Source organism: Prunus persica, chromosome G2, assembly GCF_000346465.2.
Source record: "Prunus persica cultivar Lovell chromosome G2, Prunus_persica_NCBIv2, whole genome shotgun sequence".
Taxonomy (NCBI): Eukaryota; Viridiplantae; Streptophyta; class Magnoliopsida; order Rosales; family Rosaceae; genus Prunus; species Prunus persica.
The window spans coordinates 12,507,399-12,533,910 of NC_034010.1; the positions used below are offsets into that span (position 1 = coordinate 12,507,399).

General features: G+C 39.1%; 2 protein-coding genes across 5 annotated transcripts; one reads left to right on the forward strand and one right to left on the reverse strand.

Annotated features, from left to right (window-relative positions):
• Positions 2,547-21,366, forward strand: LOC18787805 (GDSL esterase/lipase At5g03610). The gene is made up of 5 exons (XM_020556538.1): positions 2,547-2,610; positions 2,721-2,954; positions 3,416-3,633; positions 5,192-5,507; positions 21,263-21,366. Exons 1-5 carry the CDS (start codon positions 2,547-2,549, stop codon positions 21,364-21,366), a joined length of 936 nt encoding a protein of 311 aa, XP_020412127.1.
• Positions 21,760-26,492, reverse strand: LOC18787795 (ankyrin repeat-containing protein NPR4). 4 transcript variants are annotated; one of them, XM_020556149.1, is made up of 7 exons: positions 26,016-26,491; positions 25,367-25,849; positions 25,026-25,175; positions 24,650-24,745; positions 24,343-24,390; positions 23,775-24,202; positions 21,760-22,557 (listed from the first exon to the last, which is right to left on the reverse strand). In XM_020556149.1, exons 1-7 carry the CDS (start codon positions 26,335-26,337, stop codon positions 21,946-21,948), a joined length of 2,139 nt encoding a protein of 712 aa, XP_020411738.1. In that variant the 5' UTR covers positions 26,338-26,491; the 3' UTR covers positions 21,760-21,945. The 4 variants fall into 4 exon arrangements, with proteins under 4 accessions (XP_020411738.1, XP_020411737.1, XP_020411740.1 ...); XM_020556148.1 differs by having other exon boundaries at positions 25,026-25,178; XM_020556151.1 differs by lacking the exon at positions 24,343-24,390 and having other exon boundaries at positions 23,775-23,854; positions 25,026-25,178; positions 26,016-26,492.

The following is a 26,512-nucleotide window of genomic DNA, read 5'->3' on the forward strand; positions in this document are numbered from 1 at the left end:
AACCTATATTTCTGACGTGCTTCAGGCATGCATTATATATATAGTCACCATGTTAATGGATTGAGATACGAGAATATCAATCTATGTTAGCATATGTACAACTTATATATGTATTATCTTGATGAGACAAAAGCGGATTGATTCAACACTATTTCACGACGTTCTTTAGGAATTGTCATTTCTCCCCATAACGGCGGGAAAATTGTCTCAAAATGTAGGAAAATAAACTCACAGTCGTTATCAAATATGTGACCATTTTAGTAGGCACATTCAGTAAAACTGGTGAAGTGATCCATAATTAGATGTTGTATAGGCTCACAAATATCCCCTTGAATTATTTCAGGAAAGATGGCTCAAAGTCAATTTTTGACTGAGATGATCTTATGACAGCTTTTATTTGTGAGCGTTCTTTGTAATGATATTGTTGGACAAGACAATAATTTGAGTCTTTAAACGATGTCCTTACAAATTTATACAAATCTTATGCATCATTGTGGGACATGGATTGCCAAGATAGTCATGTCACAACATAAAAGTTATTCGGTCAATGAACTTCTAGTTCATGACATCATAATCTTCAACTATAATAGTTGTGTAATATTGGGGCCTCAAGAACTTTTGGTTCATAACATCATAAACTTCCTACCCACAAAAGAAAGTAGGAAGTTTCTCCAATAGACGCCTCTGGCTATCAATATTGGGGCGATAATACAAAACATTACCATTATAAAACGAAATTAATTAATAACCTAACACAAATAAAATAAAATATAATAAAATAAGTAAAGTGGTATAAACAAGGAATAAAATAAATCAATTAAAGATTATGAAATTCCAAGATAATCCAATATTAATGTGGATTCAATATGTAGATAAAACTACAAGTTTAAGAATTGGATTTCCAACCAATTCAGGTTCATATAGGCACAAATAAGTAATGAACTTCAAGTTCATATATAGTATTAAGATCCATGAAAAACTATGAACTTCAGGTTCATATCAATATATATTCGAAACTTCAGGTACGAATACGTAGATCTAAATAAATTGAATTAATAGTTGTGCTTTGAACTTCATACTCAAATTGATGTATATGCACTCGAAACTTCTGGTTCAAGTTCTTGACATATGTAGGCCTCATGGAATTCTGATTTTGGTTAATACAAAATCGAGGAGTTTTATGTCCTTATGTGCTCTTTAAATTCGCGGAACTTCACGCCCTCAATTATTTGGAATCAAAGAACTTCAGGTTCTGATTCGATCAAAAGGACTCTATATCCTAATCTAGTTATATGATGAGGATCACGGAACTTCGGGCCCCTGATCTTTTGTATAATTCAAACTCATCATAATAATTAAGATCATACTTAAAATTAAATAAACAAACAAATAAAAACAAAAACATGGCATTATATTCATGTGTAATAAGAATAAGAATTTTTTTCTTAAACAAGCATGATGAAGTCTGATGGTGAGTACAAAGAAACTCTATACCATGTGATGACTCTAGCTCATATAAGAAGAAAGAAAATTCAAAGAAAGAAAACATACCAAGAGCAATGTCGTGCTGATAACGTGTTATAAAACTAGAGGGAGAAAATGCAGAGAGAAGTGATATGCTAAAGATAAAGCTTCACCATGTTTTTTCCTTTCTTAATCTTTGGTAGAACCACCTATTTATAGGCTTACAAGATAGAAGATTGAATACCATCATTTACAATATACCTATAGGTTACAAGTACTAATTACAAATACTTAGTGCATAGGTTACATAAAATCGAACGGTGGAATATTAAGAGGTATGGTGGTCATCCACCAACTCATGCATTTACAACAGAAGTAAGTTTATTTATGATGCGTTTGGATGAGAAAATTAAAAAGTAAAAAAAGATTTATAAATGATGGAATTTAAATTGAAGGAAATTAATGTTCTAGAATTTGTGAAGTTTCTTGTTGGGGTGACGGATTTAAAATAAGGAAATTAACCTTTATTTGTAAAGTTATCTTTTTTAGAAACTCAATTTCTCTTGGAATTTGAGAAATAACTACTTTTAGATAGAATTTAAAGTTGGGATTTATGACTGCAATATTCCATTTTTTTCCACAAGAATTTTTAAATTTCTATGTTTTTTTTAATCCAAACACGGGAATTAATTCATGTCAATTTAGAAATTCTAACTTTTATAAAAATCCCAAATTCATTTCCTTCATCCAAACACACTGTTGTACAATTAATGTCGAGAAAATATGAAATGAGAAAAGATACATAAAAAACTTTCCAAGTGCTGCAACGAAATTGTTGGGTGTCATAAATGTTTTCCATCTTTTATAGAACGGAAAATGAAAATGACACTAAAGGCACCAAAATTAATAAATATTCAAACAAACAAAAATTCCGTTTTTTTATTTTCCTTTTCTAAGCTGTAAAACCTATTGCTATATATTAAGCAGGGTACATTGTATCATGCCCATATGTAAGAACGCCAGTGTCTTTTTCTTTTCATTTTTTTCTTTCAATTAAGACACCCAAAAATCTCCGCTTTCAAATGGAGAAGCAAACCACCATCGCCTCTTCTTGTTTCTTTCTTTTATACATCGCCACTTTTACAGGTTAGTTCTTCATAACTAAATATAAATGTTCTTGATATCAGCCTTTATATTTTTTTTTAGACAAAAGAAAATTGTATTTATTTGTCCTTTTTATTGCTTTTGATATATAGTGGCAGAAGTTCTTGAAGCTCATCCTCACCTTCATCATCAGCACAACAGTCATAGCTCTGTGAAACTTTTCGTCTTCGGGAATTCGTATGTTGATACTGGGAATATCAAAAAGTCTGTGTCTCCTTCATGGAAGGAACCTTATGAGATCACTTTTCCGAGAAAGCCGGCTGGCCAGTTTTCGAATGGTCGTGTCCTCACTGATTATATAGGTTTGTTTCCTTTCTTTCTCAGGAGTATTTTCCTCTTCCAAAAATTTATGTTAGTTTATGGGTGTCAATGTCATTTTTTCCTCCATTAAATATAGTTAAGTTCATGGACCAAAGTGCGACAATGAGCAAAATTAGGAGGCAAAGTTCAATTTTGGTTGTTTATAGTATGCTAACATGTGAAATATTTGACATGTTTATTCGTCATATATTATTTAGATATAGAAAATTTAAATATAATTGTATTAGTAGTACTATGTTGGGATCGTATTGGCATAATTTTTTTTTTTTTTTGTAGGGAAGCATGAATTTTAATTTTCTTGAATTATTGTTTAACCAAATCTTTTTTATACAAATAAAATCTACTACGAATTAATTGAATTTACGAAAAGCTGGATTCGAACTTGAGTACAGGGCCGGACTCACTGCTCTAGTCAACTGGCTTAATCAAGTCTGCATTGTTTAACAAAACATTAAGAACAAAAAAGAACCAATTTTATTTTATTTGTTCCTCTTTGGAGGGACAGGTGTTTTCGATACATTGGTCAGTGGACCAAACTTGACCACCCAAATCGACTTTTTCGAACAACTACTTCAACAAAAAGTCTATGCCAAAAACGACGTCGTTAAATCGTCCATTGCTCTCGTATTAGTTGCGGGGAACGACTACGCTGCTCATTTTGGTAGACCAGGCAACGACACAAAGGTAAGTGGTTAATTGAACGGTTTTGTTGTCGTAAGTGCGTTTTGGTGATGTAGTGTTCTACTATTTAAATTTTTTGTTTCAAAATAATTAATTCAGGCACTTGATATAATTCCTCAATTCTATTAGCTTGTTCTTGTTTTGTAGTTGTTTATATTACTCTCTTGCATTGGTGTATTAACATTTCTTCTAAGTAACATCTAATATAAAAAGTTACTAACGTAATGGAATTTTTCTTCTAAAAAAGCTATAGAAATGTCACTTGAGTTTATACACCAATTTCAATAATAATTTAGTGCCAGCAGACAAATCATGGATTTTGAAAAACCAAAATGATATTTCTTAATAATTTTTTTTTATACAAGCGATAATCTACTCTAAATTAATCTGTTGTTATTATATTGTAATTATCATATGTCAGTAATTAATTATTCGTAGTCTACTATTTTGTGCATAGTCTCTCCCTGTTAAATTACTTTATCTGTAACAACCCGATCCTTAATTTATTTTTAATTATTAATTTATTCTAAGAAAAGACAATTATACTCCTAGAATATTTTATTATGTTTAAAAGTTGACTTTTTGACCGGGAAGGAATTTGAGAATTTCGATTGCACCGTTGGGTAGAGCATGACGAAACGAGTTCGTAGACATGCGGCACGCTCGATTCCAAGTTGTAACGAAGGAGGAAATGTCTAAAAACGAAAAGGACGTAATGGGAATTTTAAACTTGTACGGTAGCAACAGTGCCGCTACAGTCCGGGTGCTATTTATTTTCCTCCCCCTTTGGTTCGGCAGCAGCACCTCCCCTTCCCCCTATTACTATTCATCAGCTTGGTTTTCGAGCCACCACCGTCGCATCCGGCCACCGTTTGAGGTGGCACCAGTCCCAAATGAACTGGCTCGACGCCCTCTTCCTACCTCACCCCTCCTCCGCTTTTAACAGCGACACCAGTGGCCGGAAAATGGCCAAAACAGCCCGGTTTTTGTCAAAACTTCCCACCGTTCATTCTCTCTTCTCCGGCTGCCAAATTGGACGAATAAGGTATGGATTTCTAGCTATTTTTCGTGCTCTAGCTGATGGTTGGATAGGATTTGAGAAATTTCTAGGTTTGGCAGGTTAAGTTTCGAGCTAGGGTTTGGCCGGTTTTGAGATCGCAATTCCGGCCACTTCCGGCCAGTTGTTGGGGTAGGTCCAAGAATAAAAGTGGATTTATAGTTAGAAGGGCAGTTTAGTCTTTGTGCCCGGCATTAGCCAGGTGTCGGACACTCACAGGGTTCGGCTCAGATTCCAAAGTGGAATTTGGGTAGGGTCCTGTCATTATCAATGACCAATTTTTCTCGAAGAGTTGTGTTTGTTTTTCTTTTTTTTTTACATATATTTAAATTCAAGATTCCATCATTTTCTAGGGAACTTTAATCAAACACAAGATTATTGAAGGGTTTAGATGTTTCCGAACTATGTGGGGTTCTTGGCATGTCCATAAATACATACATGATATATAGAATTTTGAAGAGACTTTATACTAACTTGATCGCATTTGTATCTTCCAAATGACAGGATTTGGCAATGTTTACCAAATTTATTATTATTAAGCAGCTTACTGTGGATTTGAAGCGTATACATGATTTGGGAGTGCAAAAAATAGCGGTTACAACAATTGAGCCCCTTGGATGTCTTCCCAGCATAACTTCCTCTCTTTCGTATCAAAACTGCAATGAATTTGCCAATATGGCTTCAATGTACCACAACCAGATTCTGCTTCAAAAGTTGGAAGAGTTGAACAAGGAGACAAAGAATTCTGCATTTATCGACTTGGAACTCTATAATGCGTTTATGTCTGCAGTAAAGCCCCCAAAACATCATCAAGGTAATAAATCCTTTTTTCGCGAACGCTAATTGACCCTTCTACTAGTATTACTTTTGGATAGTGCTATTTGATTTATAAATACTCATCACCTTGCTCACGGCCGTTCTAAGAAAAGTAGGTACCATCCATATGGGTCCTTTTTAAATACGTCTATAAGGTGTGTTGAAGGAAAATGTGATCCTCCTAATATAATTTCACCACCACTAATTAAATAACGGGGTTTTATTATTTTAGGTTCGACCCATTCGAGACGCAAGTCTCTTAATTACAATCCCTTGCTTCAAGGGAACACCCTTTGATGCCATCATAAAGAAACAGAACGTTTGTGTTTGATTTTGCAACTGCTCCCAAGTCCAACCTCAGGATGCCTACGTATCCCTTGCGGGAATCAAGCCACTCGTAGTTCAAAGAATCGCAATGAATAAATGACTCATTGCGAGGGAAATTTGATTTGAATTGTATTGAGAAGTGTTTGAGTGAATTTAGCTGAATAAACCAGGGATTCGATATGGGATTGCATTTGGGATGGTTGCATCTAGACTGAATCTCTAGATTGCCTACGTACCCTTTCAAAGGGATCAAACCAACGTAGTTCGGAATTTGGGAATTAATGGGTAAGTGTGGCCCACTAATTGAGAATTTGTGTTTGAGAAATTTGAATTTAATCTCATTTGAATTTTCATGGGTAGATGACCCATGGAAAATTGGATGGTTTTGTACCACTTTCGTTCTTGTCCATGTCCAAGAAAAATAATGAGTAATTTTAATTATCCCATTAACTTTTCCTAAACATTGACAATTGCGTTTGGGGATTTCCATAGGTAGATGACCTATGGGAAAAATTGGAAATTAATGGATAAATGTGGCCCACTAATTAAGAATTTGTATTTGAGAGATTTAGAATTAATCTCAATGAAATTTGCATGGGTAGATGACCCATGGGAAAAATTGGAAATTAATGGATAAATGTGGCCCACTAATTAAGAATTTGTATTTGAGAGATTTAGAATTAATCTCAATGAAATTTGCATGGGTAGATGACCCATGGGAAACATTGGAAATTAATGGGTAAGTGTAGCCCACTAATTGAGAACTTGAATTTGAGAGATTTGAATTTAATCTCATTGAAATTTGTATGGGTAGATGACCCATGAAAAATTGAATGGTTTTGTACCACTTTTCTGATTGTCAATGTCCAAGAAAAATAATGAGTAATTTTGATTATCCCATTAATTTTCCCTAAACAAATTGACAATTGCACTTGGGAAAGTGCTTTGGCGAAATCTGGTTAAGATAAACTAGAGATTTATACTTGATTGCGGTTGTGTCTATTGGGATGTTAGACTGCCTACGTACCCTTGACGGGATCAAACCGACGTAGTTCCAAAAATTTGGGAATTAATGGGTAAGTGTGGCCCACTAATTGAGAATTTGTGTTTGAGAAATTTGAATTTAATCTCATTTGAATTTTCATGGGAAGATGACCCATGGGAAGAATTAGAAATTAATGGGTAAGTGTAGCCCACTAATTGAAAATTTGTGTTTGAGAGATTTGAAATTAATCTCATTGGAATTTGCATGGGTAGATGACCCATGAGAAATAATGGAATGGTTTCGTACCATTTTTTATTGTCAATATCAAAGAAAACTAATGGGTAATTTTGATGAACCCACTAATTTAATTTGATCATTGGCACATGCATTTGTATCCATACATGATTTGGAGGACTTGAGATTAATGGGCTCTTGTGATTGACAAACCCGTTAATCCATATTGATGCCCATTCGGTAACTTTTGAGAGTGAGCTTGAAGCTCGAAACATGACCAATCATTTATTTGGATTAGAGTCACGGTCGTAGTATGGTTGAGTCGCTTGACATAGCTTCTTTGCCACAGTGATTGATTCTCATATTTCTTGTTGGGATTTTGTGAGCATGTTTGGTAGCCATCTTGCATTTGAGCACTGGGCCAGATATACCTGAATGCCATAAGCACTTTATTGAGCCTTCTTGACTATCAATTGATTTAGTTCTCGTGAACCTTTGCTGACACTTTTGTACACTTGCTTAGCTTGGTGTTACAAGTAGTGAACTCAATCCTTCGTCCCTTGGAATACAAAGGGGCACAAGTGCGTAGACACTTTGTTTCCACCTGTTGCAGGCACCAAAAGTGATGTGAGGGACTTGAAAGACTTCATGAGTCTTGGTCCAAGTAGGACTTGCACAATGACAGTTGAGGATGAAACTTGGAGCAAATCATTGGTCCTTTTTAAATGGACTTGCAAGCAAAGCGTGAGGCACTTCTGTTTTTCCTTTAACTTTTATGCTTTATGTGTCACTAAAATCTTGCATGTGCAGCCACTAGTATCTTCAGCAAGTTTACTTACTCAGATTATCAATGAAAACCAATTTGCTCAACCACATTTTATTGTCCTTTCGTTGTTGTTGCCATGTATTGCTAAAGGCATCCTGGGATGGGAGCATTTGAGCAGCATAGCCACATGATGATTGGAATCATCATGACAATCTTGCTTGGCATTTGGATGCTTGAAGGCATCGTAGAGAGACCCAGCCATCTTGAATTGGTCTTGAGAAACGTGTTGTACTGCGCCAGCCCCACAGCAACACCATTTTTTTTATCATAAGCTTCATGCAATAGAATTTGGACTCATAATTCAAATTCCTTGTTTTGCTGTATGTAGAGTTGCAGCCCATCCCTTTTTCATAATCTTGGATTCACTTTGGACATGCGGGTCCGTGAAGTCCAAGACTTCTTTTTTTTTTCTTACTCTGCTGCAACTCAAAGAGGAAGAAGTCCTCTTCCTTTGAATTCGCAAGTGGTGGGTTCACCACCACACTTAACTCTTCATTTTGTTTTGCTTTTTCAGCATGGCTGATTTTATTCTTTAGCTTTCACGTGGAGGGGCTCACCTTCGCAGGCTTTATTCATTTATTTTTTCCATTGAACTAACATAGCTTTTGCATAGGCAGCAAAAGCAACAGCAACAAAAGACATTCTTGTCAATTGGGTGACTTTAGGATTTTCCTTTGCAAGTGACGTGGAGCCAAAAGAACCAAAGCCCCTTGTTGTCTTTTGCTGTAACATCCCAAGGTTAATAACCAAAGAGATAATTGGCAGGAAGTGGAGTTCCACTTTGTTTCTCCTTGCTCATCGCCAGCTACATACAAAGAGCACAAAAAGAAACCTCTTGCTTTGCACATGGTGAGTTCACTTTCACAGGCTTTTTCTGTTGATGTGCAAACAGCAGATAAAATTTTTTCCCACTGCAGATATGTATGCAGCTTTCATTTAAAAGACAATTAACTTGTCTTGTTGTCATTGGAGGACAAAAGGCAGTCGGTACCATGACTGGGTATTTGAGTGAATGCCTTCGTTAACTTTTTCTTCCTTTTCTCTGTCTGCTATCTCTCTGCGGCGCAACCCATGTCAAAACCTCAGTTCGTGCTTTCCTTGCAAAGCCACCAGATTTGGTTTTGTGATGGTTAGCCCATCATGATAAGCCATCCTTACGGAGTGCTTGTGAGTTGGATGTTGAGCACATCCTGGAAGCGTCAGAGCGGAGCTGCACCTCGGAGCATATCAGGACTTGACCTCATGATGACTATAATCATCTTGACTGTCAATCCATAGCTGGATGTCCTGGAGGTGTTTGATCCTTGGAGAGATTACTGACCCTTTTTATGATGATAGAAATCATCATGGGCAGGAACTCTTGAGTTGAACAGAACCTGAAATCTTGAGCAAAGATCAGAAAATTGTGCCATGAAACTAGTATTTTTACCTTGAAATGGCTCTTCTCTGCCTTCCTTTTTCTTTTTCTCTCCTCCCACCGTTCTCTTCTCTGCCTTCCTTTCCGTCCCCCCTTTTTTTTTCTTCGTGTCATGCCTCTTATAGAGGCTATCTTATGATGAGTTTGAATTCAAGCCTATGACCACTTCTTAACTGAGATACTTATCTCTTGGTGTTTCAAAACCACCGAAATACATCTATTTTATTTTTACATTTTTTTCTTGATAAGGTTGCAGGGACAAAACAAATTCAATTCTAAACCAAGTCAAATTCTTGGCTAAATGCTTTTGTGAAAATTTTCCGTTCAACAGATGCCTTCTCAAGCGTTGTGCATAAAATGACTTTTTATGTGCAACGCTTGATAGCTTTCCCTTTGAACTGCGAATCCCCTGACTTTTCTTGTATTAATTAATTAATTAATTTTTGTTGAAACCATTCAGGAAATGGACGTGCAAGGTTGATTCGGTTTTGAGCGAGTCTTTGATTCGCATGGTAGGAAATTTGTCTCTGGCCCCCAATATGCGAGATCACTGCCTTTGAGATCTGTGCAGCTTAATGTACCCCCTGAAGGCCGTGCAACCCGGTATACCACCGCCTCTGTAAATTCTGGGTATGCAGAAGATAAGGTGATTTCAGTATGCCAAACGCATCGTGCTGTGTTTACAGCACATTGTTTGGCGGATGTGAATAATGAAGTGGATGGAGACATATTGCATAAGGCAAAAATTATATGGTGCCATAGCAATTTCCCGATATCCTTACGAGTGTTGCGCAAATATATGGAGAGCATTTTGTGAATTATGGGGGCCCTTGTGCAACACCTTTCATCATGGCAATGGTGAGATGGGGATTTTGGTGATTTACGACTGCACTTAGCTACTTACTTTTTTTTTTTTTTTTTTTAAAGCTAAGTTGCCTACGTACCCTATAAAGGGATCAAGCCATACGTAGTTCACCCCTTGATTCTCAGGGGAAGGAAGGGACAAATGGATTTTGTGGCCGCATCTAGTGGCAAGACTAGACTGCCTACGTACCCCTTTTGAGGGATCAAGCCGCCGTAGTTCCTTTCCTTGGACTGCCCTCTCGGGTTTTCAGCCCACGAAGGGTTTTTTTTTTTATAGCTCTAACTTTTGCTTGGACCGCCCTTTAGGGTTTTCAGTCCAACGAGCTTCTTTTTTTTTTTTTTTTTTTTTTTTTTTTTTTTTTTTAAGCTCTAACTTTTGCTTGGACCGCCCTTTTGGGTTTTCAGTCCAACGAGCTTTTTTTTTTTCTCACCATCAGGCATAAAACTTCTTGACGAATTTCCCATTCACACAAGGGTATACGCACTTGCCTTCGGCGTTTGACAACTCATAGGCACCCCTGGAGAAAACCTTAGTAATGACGTAGGGCCCCTCCCACTTGGGTTCAAACTTACCGTGCATTTTCCTAGTAATGACAAATGGTCTTCGGACAGTTAAAACCAAATCTCCAATTGAGAAAGATCTGAACTTAACTTTTCTGTTGAATGCCCCTGCAACCTGAGCTTGATATATTTCGAGCTTTTGTTGAGCTGCCAGTCTTTTCTCATCGAGGGCTTCCAGCTCTGCCAGTCTCACATATGCGTTTTCGTCGGGGTTTGTCAGCTGTAGAGCTACCCTTAACGATGGCAATTGGACTTCTAACGGTAGAACAGCCTCGGAGCCAAACACCAAATTGTAGGGTGTACATCCTGTTGAATTGCGTATGGTCGTCCTATAAGCCCATAATGCTTCAGGGAGGCGCTCATGCCAGTCTCTTTTATTTCCTGAGACCGTCTTCTTTAGGATGTTGCACAGTACCTTATTGAAAGCTTCAGCTTGACCGTTTGACGACGGATTGTAACTCGCGGAAAACGAGTGTTGAAATCTATACTTCTCGCACAACTTGGTCATGGACTTGCACTTGAAATATAATGCATTGTCGGATATTATCTTCGATGGAACCCCATAACGGTAGATGATATGATTTCTTATGAAGTTTGTAACATCGTCTGCTCGTACCTCCTTTAAAGGAATCGCTTCAGCCCATTTAGAGAAGTAATCGGTCGCGGCCAAGATGTACTGATGTTGACGTGATGACTTAGGCTTTATCATGCCAATAACATCTAATCCTCAAGCTTCAAATGGCCAAGACAAAGTAGTCGGATGTAATTGTTGGGGTGGCTGGTGAATAAAGTCTCCATGTAACTGGCAATCTTTGCATGCGGTTGCAAATTTCATTGAGTCTTGGACCATTGTTGGCCAGTAATAACCCAATCTCTTCAGTTGGTTTGAGAGTTTTGGACCAGCTTGATGGGTACCGCAAGTGCCAGCATGAGTATCATGAAGGGCCTTAGTTGAGTCTTGTTTCGACAGACACCTTAACAACATACCATCAAATGATCTTTTGTACAAGGTGTCATTTAGGTACAGAAATCGAGTGGCTCTGCGTCGGACTTCAGCCTTTTTCCTTGAGTCATTTGGCAACTTGCCTTGTCGGAGATACTCGATTATGGGATGGCGCCAATCAAGATCATCTGGTTCCCCCTCACATTCGGAAGCCGTAATGACGTTTGAATCAACAACTTCTTCAATTCTCTCTATAGCTGGGGGTAGTAAGTGACGTTCCCCAACAGTGATTTGGATATCCCTTTCGTCAGGTAGTGTTAACGATGCAGCCAAATTAGCTAGTGCATCAGCTTTATCATTTTCCGACCTTGGGATGTGGCTAACATGGATGTCTTGAAACTGTGACATGAGATACTTTGCCCTTTCATGGTATGGGACGAGAGTAGTATTTCTGACCGCGTATTGGCCATTCAACTGTCTAACGACTAACTGTGAATCACCGTATGCTTGCAAATAATCAATATGCATCTCGAGAGCAATTTCAAGGCCAATGATGAGTGCCTCGTATTCTGCCACATTATTAGTAAAGAGAATGAGTATGGGATTAAGCCCCCAGACGGCGTGATGAATACTACTCCTGCCCCAGCTCCTTTTCCTCTTGCTGCCCCATCAAAATATAACTGCCATACAAGTGCTTCTGTCGTGAACACCTCTTCGTCGGGCAAATCATTAGATAACTCCATGTTGTCAGGAGTAGGATGAGCAGCCAAGAAATCAGCAAGAGCCTGCCCTTTGATTGCCTTTTGTGGCACAAACTTTATCTCGAACTCAGAGAGAAGGAGAGACCACTTGGCTATTCGCCCAGAGAGCACAGGCTTGGACATTAAATATCGGAGTGGATCTGCCTTGGAAATCAAAAGGACTCTATGAGAGAGGATGTAGTGTCGTAGTTTCTGTACAGCGAACACCAAAGCGAGGCAGACCTTTTCGATCGGGGTGTAATTTTGTTCTGCCCCTACGAGAGTTCTACTCAAGTAATATAACGCATTTTCCTTTCCATCCTCGTTGTGTTGGGCGAGCAATGCACCTAATGAGCGTTCTAATGCCGCAATGTATAGGATTAAAGGCTTCCCTTTGATTGGCGCCATTAGAACTGGCGGATTTAACAGGTATTGTTTAATGCTTTCCAAAGCATTTTGGCATGCTTGATCCCATATAAACGGAACATCCTTCTTCATTAGCCTTGAGAATGGTTGACACCTTCCAGAGAGATTTGAGATGAATCGTCGTATGTAAGCTAGTCTTCCTTGCAGCCCCCTCAGCTCCCTTAAATTTCGAGGGGGAGGCATCTCACGGATTGCCTTGATTTTTGAGGGATCAATTTCAATTCCACGATGTCGGACGATAAAGCCAAGGAATCTACCAGAACTTACCCCAAATGCACATTTTAAGGGGTTCATTTTCAACTGGTGCTTTCGGAGTCTATCAAAAACTCGTTTTAAGTCCCTCAAATGATGTTCTCTTTTTCTGGTTTTGACAACCAAATCATCAACGTAGCATTCAATGGTATTGTGAAGCATGTCATTGAAAATTACCGTCATGGCTCTTTGGTAAGTCGCCCCTGCATTTTTCAACCCAAAAGGCATCACAGTGTAGCAATATATTCCTTTTGGAGTGCGGAAGGCAGTTTTCTCTTGATCCTCTGGAGCCATTTTTATTTGGTTGTAACCTGAGAATCCATCCATAAATGATAGAGCACCGAAACCGGTTGTAGCGTCTACTAATAATTCTGTAATTGGGAGTGGAAACTCATCTTTTGGGCATGCATCATTGACGTCTCTATAGTCCACACATATGCGTAGTGCCCCAGTTTTTTTGAGGACTGGGACGATATTGGACAACCAGGTGGGATATTGGACCTCTCTGATAAAGCCCGCGGCAATAAGCTTGTCAATCTCGATTTCTATTTGGATTGTTAGCTCTGGCCGAAAACGGCGTGGAGCTTGCTTCACCCATCGAGCCTCATCCGGTATCCCAAGCTTGTGAACTGCAACGTTTGGGTCTAAACCTGGCATGTCTTGATAACCCCATGCAAATACATCTCGGTACTCTTGTAACAGTTGTGTGTATTCTTCTAACTCTTGCGGTGTTAACAAAGCACTGACAAAGATAGGCTTTGGGTTGTCAACCGTACCGAGATTAATTTCTTGCAGATCATCAATTGTGGCTTGACCTCCCTCCTCCATTTGTGGTGGAGCTGGTTGGACTATGTCGATGAATTCCTCAATATCTTGAGGACTATCATCTTGGTCCACTGTTTCTTCACAAGAGGTGCAATTGACCTGGACAAGGTCATCCTTTATTTTCACCCTTTTGATCGTTTCGCTCACAGCTTTCTCTTGACTCTTAACTTTCCATTTCCTTTTATTATGGACCTTCCCTTGTTGAGAACTGGAAGGGTTCTCCAAGCGTTGAAAGACTGAGATGCGGGGTGGTTGTCTGCCCCCTAAGCGTTTGAACACGGAGATGCGAATCGGCTTTATATTCACCTCATCTTCCCTAAACATAGCTTGTTCCATATTAGTGAGTATCTCAGGCTCGGAGGCTTCCAGATATGGCCTTCGAAGAGACACTTTGAGTCCGCCACTCTCATTTTGAACTGTGAGGCCAGCATTGCTTTTCTTTGCTTTTCTGCCTTTAAGTTCTATCTTTAATGGAGCAGATGTTGTTTCTGACAATGATGCCTTTTTGTGAAAAACTACACGTTTACTTGGGCCATCGTTTTTGCCAAAAGTAGTCGAAATGACCAAACTGCCCCCTGGGATAGACTGATTGATCTTACGAAGAGGACGAGTGTAACTTGCTGTCGTCAGTGACTCCATTGTTTGTTTCAATGAGCTTGTTTCCTTTTCACTAGGCTCCTTTTTTGAAGTCTTGACAATTATCTTTGGCTTGGGAGCCTTTGCAGTCAGGACTTCTCCCACTTTTGAGGATGACGCACCACGAGGTTTTAGCTTCACTCGGATTACTTTTGAAGGTTTGGATACTTCTACATTTTGGGCTTTTCCTGTTTCAACAGTCGCCCTTTTCTCCTTATCAACCTTTGATGGCTGTGTAAATGAGAGACCAAGTGGGTTGTAAAACTTCGCATCAGAGTAATTTACCTCTTCCCCTTTGAATGGGTCCATGTCAGCTGAAACACTCTTGACTTCCCCATCCACCAAGTATTTAAAGCACTGGTGAAGTGTAGAAGGGACTACGCCATATGTATGGAGCCATGGACGTCCTAGCAGGACGTTGTATGAAGTATCAGCCTCGATCACATGGAATAGGGCGTCTGAATATAAGTCTCCTATTTCCATTTGCAATGCGATAGAGCCCATGGCCTTTTGCCCAAGTTGATTGAACCCTTGAATAGTCAGCATAGAGGGAGACAGCTGTCGAGCACTCATCCCTATAGCATGGAGCGTCTTTAATGGGATAATATTCACGGCCGAACCACAATCTAACAAGATTCGATTAATGGTTGTGCCTCCAACTTCGCCAGTGACATACAGAGGTCGATTATGGAATTTGGACCCCAGTAAAAAGTCATCTTCACCAAAGGTAATTGCTGCCAGACATGATGCACAAAACTTCGATGTTTCAGTTGTGTGGACATCTGCTGATTTGAAACATGACTTATACAAATCTGGGTTCATTAAAGCCATTACAAGTGCCTCCCTAAGTTCCCTCGACATTTGTAAAGCGTCGTAGACACTTAGAGGAGCGGGGATGCGCTTAAGATGAGCTAGAATATCATACTTAACTATATGTGATTGTGATGGCTCCTTTGCTTTACTAGTATCGGGCTTAGAATCCTTTGCTTTTGGAGAGGAAGGTGGAACTTCCCCTGCAACAGTTTTTCCTGACAAGAAGACCTTAATCTCTTTCGCCTTTGGCTTCTTCTCGGTTTTAGAGGGATCAGCTTCCTCATTTTGTTGTGCTTTATCAGCAGATGGGATGCTTCGACCGGAGCGGAGATTAATCTCATCAACTTCTGTGTCGACCTCATATTCCTCCAAAGAAACCATGTTGCATTGAATGATTTCTTCCTCAACTTCAGATTCACTCGAGAAAAACTCAATTGGCAAAAACTCAGTGAGTGTGACAGGGACCCTTGCGGGTTGCTCATATTCATCTTCTTGGGTGATTTGAACTTTCTTTTGCACTTTCTTCTTCCTCCTCTTATTTTTCAAGGGTGGCATGCCTCGAATCTTGACACCCGGACGAGTCGTAAATCTGTGATTGGGTGGGAGATATTTAGCCATGTGCTTGGCCCTTTTAACAAATGTCGTCCACCCCTCAGCAAATTCGTCGGTTGAAGAGTCTTCCCATATTTCTAGACTGGGTGCAGCCACAAGCTCATGAAGAGTAGGAATTTGAAGATCATTAGACCATGGTGCCTTCGGACAAGCATGTACGATTGTACCCCGATGGTCGGTATTAATACCTGCAATTTTCGCTCCATCTAGTAATGCAGTGATGGGTGTGAGCTTTTCTTCTATCATATTTGTCGTAGCTGAATGATGTCGGGAAGAGGAGTCTATCTCCAAACCGCCATTGTTGAGGAGCTCTTGGATTTTATCCTTCAGGATATAACAATCCTCGAGCGTATGACTGACAAGGCGATGATATCGACAATACCTAGGGTCATTTGTCTTGTTGGCCTCAGCAGGACGTTTTGATTCTGGCAGAGCAATAGCATTGGAGGCCAGAAGTTGGTCAAAGATTGCTTCTACATCATCATCATCGAAAGAATATTTGACCTCTTTGCGTTCTTTAAGAGTGAGCCTTTTAGGTGGGTCTTTGTTTTGGCCTTTGTCATTTTTCTTTTCAGTTTTGACGAAAGTGGCCAACGACTCTCCTTTCATGGACTTCTTGTCATTTTTCTTTTCCCCAAATTGAATTTTTTGGGACGCGGACTTTTGGCGAGCAATTTGTCTTTCAACATTGCTCGCCTTTGACACCAAAGCGTCAAATGATTGGGGTTCAGCAGTGGCGACGAAAGTCGCAATGTCTGGCATGAGGTTATTGTAGCACATTTGCACTGCTGATAGCTCAGTAATTTTCTCGGGGCATTGAAGATTGAGACTCCTCCATCTCATAATAAAGTCATTAGCACTTTCCCCTGGCTTTTGGGCAGTTTTAGCTAGGTCCATGATCGAGACCTTCTTTTTAGAACTGACAAATTGTGCCAAAAATGCTTTTTGCATGTCGTCCCACGTCAAGATAGAGCCTGGCGGTAGCTGTGTATACCAAGCGAAAGCTGATCCTTTTAGGGATTGGACAAATTGGCGCACCAGGAGAGCGTCTGACTGAGATGTCTCGCCACATGCTGAGTAAAAATGTGCCAGATGTTCATGGGGTGAGCTATTTATGCCATCAAATTTATCAAATATGGGCCGTTGATAACCCTTCGGGAATGGTATGGCATCATAGTGAGAAGGGAAGGGTTTTCGATACCCTTGAACAGGAAGCGCTATGGACAATTGGAACTCACGAATTCCCTCAGCAATTAATGCCTTCATGTCGTTTGGGGAAATTGTGCTTGTAGAGCTCTCTGCTTTTTCCTCTTTTGTTTGTTGTTCATGGGTCATCGATTCATTTGTTTTGCCCCTGTCTTGCTCTCCTATGACGGCTTTCCCTTTCAACTTTGCTGATAGTAACGCTATTTCCGCGTCTTTCTCTGCTAACTTCTGCTGCATTTCCCTTCGCAAGTCTTGCATCATCTCTTGGATTAAGGGCAACTGGTCCTCAGTATTAGAAGTACCAGTCATCATGACTTGCATGCTTTCCACCCCGTCATGAAGTTTGGCCCCTTGGGATACTGCACAATCATTCTCTTGACTTTGAGATACGGGATCATCATAAAGAGGATTCCATTGCAAATAATCGTCCAAACGGGTTGAGTTTGGAGCGGATAACTCGGGAATAGTCATCCCCATCATGTCTCGGGATTTGGAACGAGTCAATGGACCCATGTAGGACCTTGACAGCTCTTGAGATTTCGGGACTCCCCCTTGTGATACGGGATTTTGATCCCTTGAAGCATCAGTTGTCGTCACCTTTTGCATACGCCTTCTTTGTGGATGAGGTATATTCACCACCTTCTTCTCCATGATGATGGATTTGTTTTTACCCTTAGAAGAGCACGGGTAAACCTCTTGTGATGTGGATTCCACAGCGTGGGTTTTTGGACTTGACGGAGGTTCGGCCCCTTGGGCCTCAGCGTTCTCCACAGAGTCGTCCTTTTGACCTTCCTCACTAGTTTCATTGTCCTCACTAGTTTCATTGGTGGAAGTCATCAGAACAGAATCTGTAGGATATAGGTCGACCGGGATTGATCCAATCATGATTTGGACCAATTGGGTAGCATTTGTCCTCTTGGAAGTCGGCACAGCCAGGGTGCTCGAGGTGTTCTTGCCTTCAGTCACAAACGGGCTTGTCCCCGAAAGCTCGGCCAAAACTGCCTCAATAGACTCCCTCTTTGCTTCTTTCTTTCTTAAAGCGCGCGCAGCCCTCTTTCTTGCATTTCGGAGAGCGTTCTTGGAAGGTGCTTTCTTCAATTGGGTCTTGACAACCTTAGGAGTGACCTGAGGCTTGACCCTCTGAATAGGCTTTGGAACGGCGCACTTGATGAGGCTCTCACCAACAATGAAAGTCTTTTTGAACCCCACTCGTTTGGTGCACGCATTCCAGGTAGCTTCGATCTTATGGAAGAAAATGGTAACTTGTGGTGCCATCGAATAGGGTTTTGTTAACCTGCGGCATACACAAAAATAAAAACATTAGTCACTTTATGATTGGAGATGAAAAGGTAAATGGATCCCACCGGGCGTGCCAAAAATTATGTTGAAGGAAAATGGTGATCTTCCTAATATAATTTCACCACCACTAATTAAATAATGGGGTTTTATTATTTTAGGTTCGACCCATTCGAGACGCAAGTCTCTTAATTACAATCCCTTGCTTCAAGGGAAAACCCTTTGATTCCATCATAAAGAAACAGAACGTGTGTGTTTTGATTTTGCAGCTGCTCCCAAGTCCAACCTCAGGATGCCTACGTATCCTTTGCAGGAATCAAGCCACTCGTAGTTCAAAGATTCATGATGAATAAATGACTCATCACAAAACGAAGAATTTGAATGGGTTTAATTGAGGAGTTTGAGTGAATTTAGCTGAATAAACCAGGGATTCGATATGGAAATATGTTTGGGATGGTTGCATCAAGATTGAATCTCTAGATTGCCTACGTACCCTTTTAAAGGGATCAAACCAACGTAGTTCGAATTTGATTTGTGTAAAGGTAGATATTTGATTTTGGGGGAATTTGGTTGATGTAACCAGTGATTCAAATTGGTTGCGGTTGCGCCTATTGAGATGTTAGACTGCCTACGTACCCTTAACGGGGATCAAACCGACGTAGTTCCAAAATTCAGAAATTAATGGGTAAGTGTGGCCCAATAATTTAGAGTTGTTGTCTTTGAGACGATTTGAAGATTTTCATAGGTAGATGACCTATGGGAAAAAATTGGAAATTAATGGGTATGTATGACCCAATAATTTAGAATTTGTATCTTTAAGATAATTTGGGGATTTTCATAGGTAGGTGACCTATGAGAAAATTTTGAAATTAATGGGTAAGTGTGGTCCACTAATTGAGAATTTGTGTTTGAGATATTTGAATTTAATCTCATTGAAATTTTCATGAGTAGATGACCCATGAGAAAAATTGGAAATTAATGGGTGAGTGTGGCCCATTAATTGAGAATTTGTGTTTGAGATATTTGAATTTAATCTCATTGAAATTTTCATGAGTAGATGACCCATCATTGAAATTTTCATGAGTAGATGACCCATGAGAAAAATTGGAAATTAATGGGTGAGTGTGGCCCATTAATTGAGAATTTGTGTTTGAGATATTTGAATTTAATCTCATTGAAATTTTCATGAGTAGATGACCCATGAGAAAAATTGGAAATTAATGGGTGAGTGTGGCCCATTAATTGAGAATTTGTGTTTGAGATATTTGAATTTAATCTCATTGAAATTTTCATGAGTAGATGACCCATGAGAAAAATTGGAAATTAATGGGTGAGTGTGGCCCATTAATTGAGAATTTCTTTTTGAGAGATTTGATTTTAATCTCAATGAAATTTGTATGGGTAGATGACCCATGGGGAAAATTAGATCTCTGTAAATTTAATGGGTAATTATTTGGATTACCCATTAATTACTATGGGCTTTTGAAAATCAATGGACAATTATTTTTGACAGTCCATTATTTTATTTCGGCCTGTGATATTTTGACTGGCCCATTTTTTTGGACATGTGAAGAAGAGAGAAAAGAAGGAAAGAAGAGAGAGAGTTGAAATAAATCCAAAACACAAACAAAGTGGCTGACGCCACTTTTTATTATTTTTATTTTTTTGTCTTTTGACTTCTTCTTTTTTTTTTCTTTGAATTTCTTCCCCCTTTTGAAACCAAGTGGCTGACGCCACTTTCCCATTTTTTCTTACTCTTCTTCCATTTTCTCTTTCGACAGGAGTCTTCCTTCTTTTTTTGTTATTTGCTGCTACTATCTGCAGTATCAGGCCGACCAACAGCCAACATGGTTGTCTTCCTTTTCAAGCACAGCTTATTTTTTATTTGCTGTGAGATTAAACCCCCAATGATTTTGTTTGTGGGTTTTGTACCCAAATGGGAATTGTGCTCTTGAGAACTCACTGAAAGAGTTTTATGCCCAAAAAAAATGGATATACCATTCAGGGTATTTGATTGAGGGTTACACACCCATGATGGATTTCGTATCCAAGATTCTTGAGGGTGAAACGCCCAGGCTTTATTTCAAGGGTGAAAACCAATATTTGCTTTGAGGGTGAAAACCCATATTTGTTTTCAGGGTGAAATACCCAAACTTTGTTTCTGGGGTGCAAAACCCAAACTTGTTTTGAGGGTGAAAACCCATATTTGTTTTCAGGGTAAAAACCCATATTTGAACATCCAAGAAATTTTGATTCAAGGTTGCCAAGGGTTGCCACCCTACATGGATTGCCATCCATTTGATTGATTAAAGGGTTGCCACCCAAAAAACGGAGGACCTCAAGAGAGGAGCCTTGATTGCCTCTGTCATATTTCTTCAGCATGGCTATGCATCCTCCATGTTCCCCAAGCCTTGTTGGCCTTTTTTTGGTATCTCTTCAGAGTCTGCCGCTGTGCTCCTTTTCTTTCTGCAGCCTCACGGCTGCCTCCCCTTTTTTTCTTTTCTCTCCTCCTTTTATAAAGTCCTTGTGAGAGTTTTGAGATGGCAGAATCCCCATTCAAATTGGACTCCTCCCCCCAAAATAGGAGCCACTAAACTCTCTTAAACGTTTTCATTGGTTTAGACCCCCACCTTTTTCCAAACTTCCCCCCACCTTTTCCAAACTTCCCCCCACGTTCCAATATTTTGTGATTTTTGTGATTTTTTTTATTCCAACAAGGTGGTGGTCAATAAATGTGGTCATACTCATATATATATGTCTATACTCAATCACATTCTTTTTTGGTAGCAAGATATTCGACATTCCAGATTAACACACTAAAGCCATGTTGTGTTGGGGTGAGCAATGAATACTCATGCGGGACTCTGGATCAGACTGGTGCAAAGAAGTACATTATATGAGATAATCCTGATGTTTCTTTCTTTTGGGATACAGTACACCCTTCGCAGAATGGTTGGCATGAAGTTTATGCCGCTATTAAACCTTCTCTCCATCAATTGTATTCGTGATTTGTAGTGTAGTTTAAACTTTGCCCCTAGAAGGTTGGATTGCATGAGAATCGTGAATGAACAGGTTCACCATGAGAAAATTAATGTACATTCGAATGCCAATTTTTGTTAACTAATCGTGAAGAAGTGTGTGTTACATTATTGAACAGATGAGCTTTTTATTTGATTTATTTATTCATGCAATTATATATTTAACAGTTTATTAATATTTTTGGGGACATATCATGCCTATTGATCTGAGTTGCACTAGTAAGTGAGGAAGGGGCTGCCAGAACAAAGGTTACAAAATCTAACAACTATGTAATTAATTCTTTCATCCAAACGGAGGGTACATAGCAACACCAACTCGATCACTCAAAAATCACATTAGAAGGGAGAGGAGAGATTTAAAGGTTCTCCCATTCAACAATATCTTCCAAATTCAGGAAATTACATACAAAGTTATACAATTTTTCATATACCATCAAGAATTTATATCCACCGTCTCACTTTCTTGTCAAATATCCCTCCTCCATATGTAGAAATGAAAATCTCAACAAGAACAGGAAATTGCATCCAAATAAATAAGGTGACTGGAACGCTGGAGAGGAAAATGATTGGAATGACAATCCATAGTTTTTCATGAAGCATAAGGAAAAGAGCAGAACAAAAGGCAACCATCATGGAAGCGATGGAAATCAAGAGTGTTGAAAGGCCGATTATCATCTTTGTGGGTAAGGATTTTAGAAAATCGTCTTCTGCATATCGTGATGTAAGGATTCCCAAAAACATCAACACTGAAGTGGTGGAAGAAAAGAGTGATATAGCATCTGAAACTATAAAAACCAAAAACATCTTTTCATCTAAGAACAAGGGAAAGCCTGTTCCTCCATTGTTTCCACCAGGCACCGTGAAGGCTGCAGCAAACATGATGGTAATAGTGAGAGCACCTACAACTGTACAAGAGGTTGCTGCATCTTTCATCCACTTTTCTCCTTCTTCCTTCAATTTATTATGGTTCTGGGTAAATAGTTCATGGGGTCTCATACCCTGTTTATTGAAAGCTCCCACTCCCGAGGGTAAAACTACAAGACTTTTCACCTCCTGCATTTCATTAAACAAATAAACCTCAAGTTCGTTGTGGCTACCAAGTAACTAACACTAGAATCACTGCTTTTATGGAAGGCAACATAACACATGAAAGAAATACGACAAGGAGCATTGTTGACCACAACGTAATAAAACTTGTCAGGATTTCATTGTTGTTTGCTTGTTTACTACCTATTTTTTATGAAGCAAGTCAAATTTTTCTAGTTACTAAATATTAGTTTGTATGTATCTCACCTCGTGCATTTCATTAAATAAAACCTTTCAATAAGAGAATGCAAAAGACAACAAGCCCCTGAAGAGTTTCGTAAAATTATTAGACATAAACAAACTAAAAAGCAGAGCCACTTGACTGTATCCTCCCGTGCATATCAAATAGAGCCATAGAACCATACCGGCTAAACTCAAACCCTACGCAGCCCAGTAACATCCTTGCCTTGTGGCTCCAAACCCATGTCAAAGCTGAGAACTGGAGCCAAATCCTTGTGGTAGCTATGGACATGGCCAAAAGACTATGACTGTGTCACGACAACAACTGATTTCACACCGCAAAACAAAAAATACAAAAGATGGAGAGCTGAGTGGAAGAACTGGGAGGGGGGAGTGGAGGAAGGGGAGGGAAGGAGGGAGGCCACCGACCCATAAGAGGGCGGCAACATGGGTTTTCTTTTTTCTTATCCTTAGGGTTTTAGATGAACTCTTAAATTTTCTCTTGTTCGCCTGTTAATATAATAAACGTGAAAAAGGGTTGGGCCTGCAACTTACTTCATGTTACCTAGAATTTTAACCTGTGTCTCCCAACTTGAAATAAAAGAGCATTTTACCCTTATCAAATATGCCTCACAGTATTTATTGGCATATGAAATATGTGGGTGTGGTGTCACATGTTAAACTTTGGATGAATTTTAAAAGAGTACGTGTTTAGAATAAAAACAAGTAGATCGTAGGAGAGAAAAATGTTTTCATGAGTCCGAACAGCCTCCTTCCCAAAATCATTCAACCGGACCGCAAAAACCTCCCATCCTCTCATCTAGTGTTCCCACCTCACTTTCCATATGGCACCTCAACTACACTAGAAAGCCCTACCAACCCAATACCGCCACTAGTTTCATCGACAACATATCAACCCACAACCACTTTTACAACCTAATATCCCACAACTAGCTCTAAATTCAATTAATTTAGAAGAAATATATAGAATGAAGATATCTAACCTTGAACCATTGTCTTTCTCTCTGCATTTGCAAGGCTGCACCTGAAATAAGATCAAGTTTTTCTGTTGGAGATAGCATCCCTGCAAGATGTAGCATATCATTTCCAGAAGCATCTGAAAATGTTGCAATAAGATTTCTCTGACCAACCCCATATATGAGGCTATATACTTTTTCCTGGCGACACTCAATTGAATACTGAAAGATGTTCCTTCCCATTGAATTTGTTTTCCACAATATATCCGGATCTACTTTACATAAACGAATAACGAACTCAATAATCCCCCTTTGTACAGCTCGGAATATTGCTGCATAGACAAGGCCATCTTCCATTTCTTGAGTGTCTAGATGTTTTACCACTTCACACATGTAATCCAAAATATCTAGGGATCGAGCGTGGATCAATTTCATTTCACATATGCGGTTGATTCCTAGGTTGTTGTTGGAAAAAATGTTACAACCAGTTTTTGTAGAAATAAAATACGTTGATAGAGTTTAAATAAGTGGATGAGAAAACCAATGTACAAAGACACCAATAAATAAAGATGGAAAAGAATGTTTGCATATATACCTAAAAGCTTGCAGAGGCTTGAAGAAGGCCCTTGCGTGAAACCGAAGACTTCAATGCAGATTCAAAAACCATAAGATAAATATGCCTTGTTTATACAAAGTATGAATGTGCTTTGCTATATGATTCACAGATTCTTATTAAGATTTTAGTTATTGTTTATGAGCATACTAGAACCAATTTCTTTTTGTGGCAAACTATGTCATGATCAACTTCTTATCAAATCGATGTATATATTATTACAAACAGTTTGAAAAAAAGAAAAAAAAATTAAATAACCATATAGCTAGGGTTTCAAGATCTAGCAAACCTGAGAAACTGATATTTTGGTTGCCCAGTTTCTCTTCTAGATTTTCAACATTGACGTGAACATCATGGATGGCAGGAGGATGTTGTATGTGTATGCCTATAAAGAAAAGAGAAGAAAGCTCAGTTAATATAATAAATAAATATTTTATTTGGACATGTAAGATCAATTTCAATAACTATTATCTTTTGTGATAATAGATGTTAAACAAAGAAATGGACCATTATGGTAGGGCCCTCCGTGTAATGTGATCGAATGATTGCAATCTTTATTAATGGCGTAGATGAACTATTAACAAAATATATTAATGGTTAGCAAAATAAATATGGGATATAATGAATTTGATAGTAGCGAAGAGAAAAAAGAGTGTATTACTAACCATCATAGATCCATTTTTCCCAGAATTTGAGCGGCGTCCCACTCGGAAATGCAGAAGGGATGCCAGCCAATGCACGTATAGGGGATGTTCCCACAACATCTTTAGTAATTACCAATCGTGGGCAACGCTGAAGTAATTCCCACGCAATATCTACTTTAGAGAAAATAGGAACAGTTAAAGTTAAAAGCTTAAGTAATAAATGAGTAATGCAAGGGACTTGTACCTCATGTGTTTAAGAACAGTTATCCCTGCACTCAATATCCCGAGTCCCTCTATCCCAATATTGTTTGTATAAAATAAATAAATAAATAATGTGGGTCTGGGTTGGTTGAGAATTTTACCAAATTGTTTGGCTAGTAAACAAAAGCAAACAAGTCCAGCGCCATAAGGGCCATTCTCTGGCATTAGGTCTTGGATCGGAGTGACGGAGTAGAGATAACGAACGATATCCCATAAGTCATTCTTAGCAGCGAAGAGAATTGGTGTCAGACGGTGGGACTCTTCAACAATGCCAAGTAGTTTCTTGTTCTTTCTAACCATGCATTCAACCATTTTGAGATTTAATCTTGCAGCAAGATGAAGAGCTGTCCAAGTAACATCTTGCATTTCCAAGTCTTCCGGTGTCATCAACTGAACCAACTCTTCCACAATATGCTCATGTCCGAACTTGGTTGCAATGTGAAGAGCTGTCCCTCCTGTTGAATATCTTGCTCTTATTGCATTGGGATCTCGGGTAAGAAATTCCTTCGCTTTACGCCAATCACCAAGCTTAACAGCAGCGAAGAAAGGTTGATACGGATCATGCTTGGCAGCAATTGCAGCATCTGTCGAGTATATATATGTTGGAACATTAATGCTTCTCTGTTTACCATTGTTATATCAAAATAACAACTGTAAACTAAAATATATATATATATATATTTCTGGTTTAAGTCGAATATTTAGATCTCACAGATTTGTTGAGGTTCAAGATTTGAACTGGGGACTTACCTGGTTTTTGCTTGAACTTTTCTGCCAAAGTATCCCAAGCGCGTTTGGCTGAAGTGGCGTTTCTAATGAGGGAAAAAGCTTCCCGCCCACACGAAATTTGGATTTTATGTAAAGCAGTGGCATTCTTCTTCCTCCAAGCTTTGAACTTATCATCAGCTTCTTCTTCTTCTTCTTCGTCGTCGTCTTCATGTTCTTCTTCCACTACATCCCAAAGGTCTTGAGCCAACAAGTAAGTTTTAACCAATACACTCCAATCCACATAGTTACGGCCATTAAGAATTTCCACAACAGCTGCATCTGCGGAGATGGCCCTTGTTGCCATTATTAGATGGATCTGACAAAGGGCTTACTTAGGAGAGGCTTTGCAATTTCTGTTTTAATTACTATACCCAATTGAGTGAAGAACCACTTTATTAAAGCAATGGGGGTCCGCGAAGGGTGGTGAGGGGATTATGTGATTTACCATTTGCTCGAAATCTGCGCCATATATATATATA

Bases quoted from the DNA above. Each gene is read 5' to 3' on its own strand.
- LOC18787795 (XM_020556148.1), bottom strand. From the start codon at position 26,337: ATGGCAACAAGGGCCATCTCCGCAGATGCAGCTGTTGTGGAAATTCTT. The intron at 25,850-26,015 runs GTAAGTCCCCAG...TATACTCGACAG, and splicing joins AAAGTTCAAGCAAAAACCAG to ATGCTGCAATTGCTGCCAAG. The intron at 22,558-23,774 runs GTTAGATATCTT...AATGAAATGCAG, and splicing joins GAGAAAGACAATGGTTCAAG to GAGGTGAAAAGTCTTGTAGT.
- LOC18787805 (XM_020556538.1), top strand. From the start codon at position 2,547: ATGGAGAAGCAAACCACCATCGCCTCTTCTTGTTTCTTTCTTTTATAC. The intron at 2,611-2,720 runs GTTAGTTCTTCA...TTTGATATATAG, and splicing joins ATACATCGCCACTTTTACAG to TGGCAGAAGTTCTTGAAGCT. The intron at 2,955-3,415 runs GTATTTTCCTCT...AGAACAAAAAAG, and splicing joins GTTTCCTTTCTTTCTCAGGA to AACCAATTTTATTTTATTTG.